The sequence below is a fragment of the Miscanthus floridulus genome, chromosome 3 (genome assembly GCF_019320115.1).
Source record: "Miscanthus floridulus cultivar M001 chromosome 3, ASM1932011v1, whole genome shotgun sequence".
Classification (NCBI taxonomy): Eukaryota; Viridiplantae; Streptophyta; class Magnoliopsida; order Poales; family Poaceae; genus Miscanthus; species Miscanthus floridulus.
The window spans coordinates 135,909,984-135,913,022 of NC_089582.1; the positions used below are offsets into that span (position 1 = coordinate 135,909,984).

At 59.8% G+C, this 3,039-nt stretch overlaps 1 protein-coding gene across 1 annotated transcript; it reads right to left on the reverse strand.

Moving 5' to 3' along the window:
* Window positions 1-539: 539 nt before the first annotated feature.
* Window positions 540-2,592, reverse strand: LOC136547077 (L-type lectin-domain containing receptor kinase SIT2-like). The gene has a single exon (XM_066539046.1). The coding sequence runs from the start codon at window positions 2,577-2,579 to the stop codon at window positions 540-542; it is 2,040 nt and encodes a 679-aa protein (XP_066395143.1). The 5' UTR covers window positions 2,580-2,592.
* Between the last annotated feature and the right edge of the window lie 447 nt (window positions 2,593-3,039).

The window sequence follows — 3,039 nt, forward strand, 5'->3', positions numbered from 1 at the left end:
ATCGTCGGCAGTCCACCGAGGGGTATCCCGCGATGGTAGATTTGCCGGTGGGGGTGCGCGTAATCAGGAACCGGATGGTGACACAAGGTGTAGAGACAACGATTTAGATAGGTTCAGGCCGTCTGGTCGACGTAATACCCTACGTCCTGTGTCTTTGGTGTATTGTATTGAATACATAATGTCGAGTAGAGGACCCCTGCCTCTCCTTATATACTCTGGAGGGGTAGGGTTACAAGTAAAGTATTCTATTTGGTACTATACAATGTCTTGCGGTGCACGTCGAGCAGCGCCGTGCATGTCTTGATCTTGTAGGCTGGGTCACCTCTGATAGTACGGCCCATGTCTTGGGGGCCATACCCCCACGAAGACCAAAACACATCTAGTAGACCGAGTTGAGCAGGGCAACGGATGACTTTACCATCTAGCAGATTCCAAACTTAGATGTCTAAGTTGTTCGGGCTGACATTTTTAAGTTGGGATCACAAGTTGATTGCATTGCAGGGACAGGGTCAGGGAGAAAAGCAGCAGCAACTGCAGGATCATCTCCCCTCCGAGAGAACAGTCCAAGAGGCTGCACAAACGCTGGTGGTAGCCGACGACGTATCGCGTGACATGACGTACCAATCAAACCCTTGTTGGATCTGCGTCAGCGCCATCGTGCCATAGCTCGGTGACAGATCAGGAAGAACAGGCTGGCCGGAGTCCAGGTACTGCACAACTTTCCGCATGCTAGGCCTCATACTCGGCAGAGGGTGCAGGCACATCATGCCCAGATTCAGCACGAGGCTCACCTCGTCCGCGTCGTACCTTACCGCGAGCCGCGGATCCACCGCGTCGAGAACCATACCACCGCCGCGGTGGCACTCGACCACCCAGTCTACCAGCACGACAGGATCGCCATTACGGTGGTCTCGCTCGATCGGCCTCCGCCCGCAGACGACCTCCAGGAGGAACGCGCCGAACGCGTACACGTCCGTCGACGGAGTCGCCCTGCCGTCGCGCACGAGTTCCGGCGCGAGGTACCCCATGGTCCCGACGACGCGAGTCGTCTCAGGGGTGGCGCCGTGATCGTACAGCCGGGCCAGACCGAAGTCGCCCAGCCGCCCGTTCATCTCGTGGTCCAGGAGCACGTTGCTCGCCTTTACGTCTCGGTGGATGACGACCTGCTCCCAGTCCTCGTGCAGGTACACGAGGCTCGACGCGACGCATCTGATGACCCAGTACCTCTGCGGCCAGGAAAGAGCAGGCTTGCTTGGGTCGTGTAGGTACTTGTCGAGACTGCCGTTTGCCATGTAGTCGTACACCAGGAGAAGCTCGCCCTTGCGCCTGCAGTAGCCCAGCAACTGCACGAGGTTCCGGTGTCGGAGGTGGCCGATGCTCACCACCTCGGCGACGAACTCCCTCACTCCTTGCTTTGACCCATGCGACACCTTCTTCACTGCTACCTCCAGGTTAGATGACGGGAGTGTTCCTTTGTACACTCTCCCGAATCCCCCGACGCCGAGCAAGTTCCTGTCGTTGAACCCGTTGGTGGCATGGAACAAGTCCTTGTACGCGAACCGGTGCGGACCGAACTCGTCCTCCCAGTCTTCCCGCACCTCGGCGTACCGGCGCCTCCGCCGGACGATCACGAAGACGGCTGCTAGCGCCGCGGCGGCAAGCAGTGCGGTGGCCGGCGGCAGCGTCACGTCCAGGACCTTGGACCGGGGCTTGGGCCCCAACCGTGGCAGGACAGGGAGCTTGGAGAAGTCGAGAGGAGGAGCTGGCCCGTCCAGGCTGAAGCTCCACCCGAGCACGTAGTGGTGCGTGGACAAGACCCCGGTCGCCGCTGAGAAGCCTACGTACACCGGATCCGCCACGACGGTGGAGAGATCGATGGCCATGGAGAGTAGAGGCTTCTTGGGTTTTGGCACTCGGACCGGCGCGAGCGTCACGTCCAGCCGTCTGGCCCGACCGTCGTAGTCCACCCACACCTGCATCGGCTTGCGGCTGTTCAGTGCCAGCTCTCGAAAGGCGCCTCCGTCGCCGTCGTCGTAGTATCCTGCCGGCCGGGCCTGCTCCGATATCATGCTGTTGACGTCGACCCCGACATGGTTGCTGTTGATGTCGTGGAACTCGGCGTCGGTGATGGTGTCGAGCTCAACCGCCAGGACGCCCGCCGTGGTGCCGTTGGTCGCGTTGAGGAGGCCCAGGTACTGCCCGGCGTTCGCCGTGGAGAGGTTGCTGGTCGGGGCGACCACGAAGGCGAGGCCGTGGGAGCTCAGCTCGTCGTAGGGGGACACGATGGCGAAGACGAAGCATGTCGACAAGGACCGAGCCGCCGTCGCCGCGGACTCGCTGCTGGGGCGGCGGAGGTGGAGCGGGACTGGATGGAAGGCGTGCGCTTTCGCCTGGTCCGTGGTGTTGGTGAGCGCCAGGAGGCCGTCGGGAGTCACGACGGCGAGGCCGTCCAGCGTAAGGCCCGCCGCGGCGAAGCCTTCGTGAACGAACTGGCCGCTGTCGGTGTCGGCGGCCGAGGCCGCACGGATCAGGAGCAGCAGAACGAGGACGAGGACGAGGGATGTAGCCTTGGCAAGCATAGTTTTTTTCCGGCATTGGTGCGCGCAACCACAATGCATGCTGTGCAGTTTCTGACGTTGTATTGTTGCATTAGCTGGACGATTTGTTGATAGGACCGAGGAATCTTTCTGCGCTGTACTTGTGCAGGTGCTGCTCATTGCTCAAACACTCGGGCGTCGCCATGACTAGCAATTCTATTATCCGGCGGACCAGTTCCGCGGGTCAATTCCGGTGGCCGGCGGTGGCGGGTGAGAGTGGGGTCACTGATGGAGCCATGGAGGACCTGAGAGTGGACTCACTGATGAAATCCTTTATGGTGGAATTCAAAGTCTCGCTCAATGCTTCTTTTTTACTACCGGTCTCGGTCTGCCCGATCAGTTACGGAGTCGCTTTGGTATTTCTGTCTTCGTCGTTCATTAAAGAACAGAGTTTTACATCAAGCTTTAATCAGCAGTCCTGGTCCTGATATGTGGTGCTAGT

Coding starts and splice junctions, on each gene's coding strand:
- LOC136547077 (XM_066539046.1), bottom strand. CDS start 2,579: ATGCTTGCCAAGGCTACATCCCTCGTCCTCGTCCTCGTTCTGCTGCTC.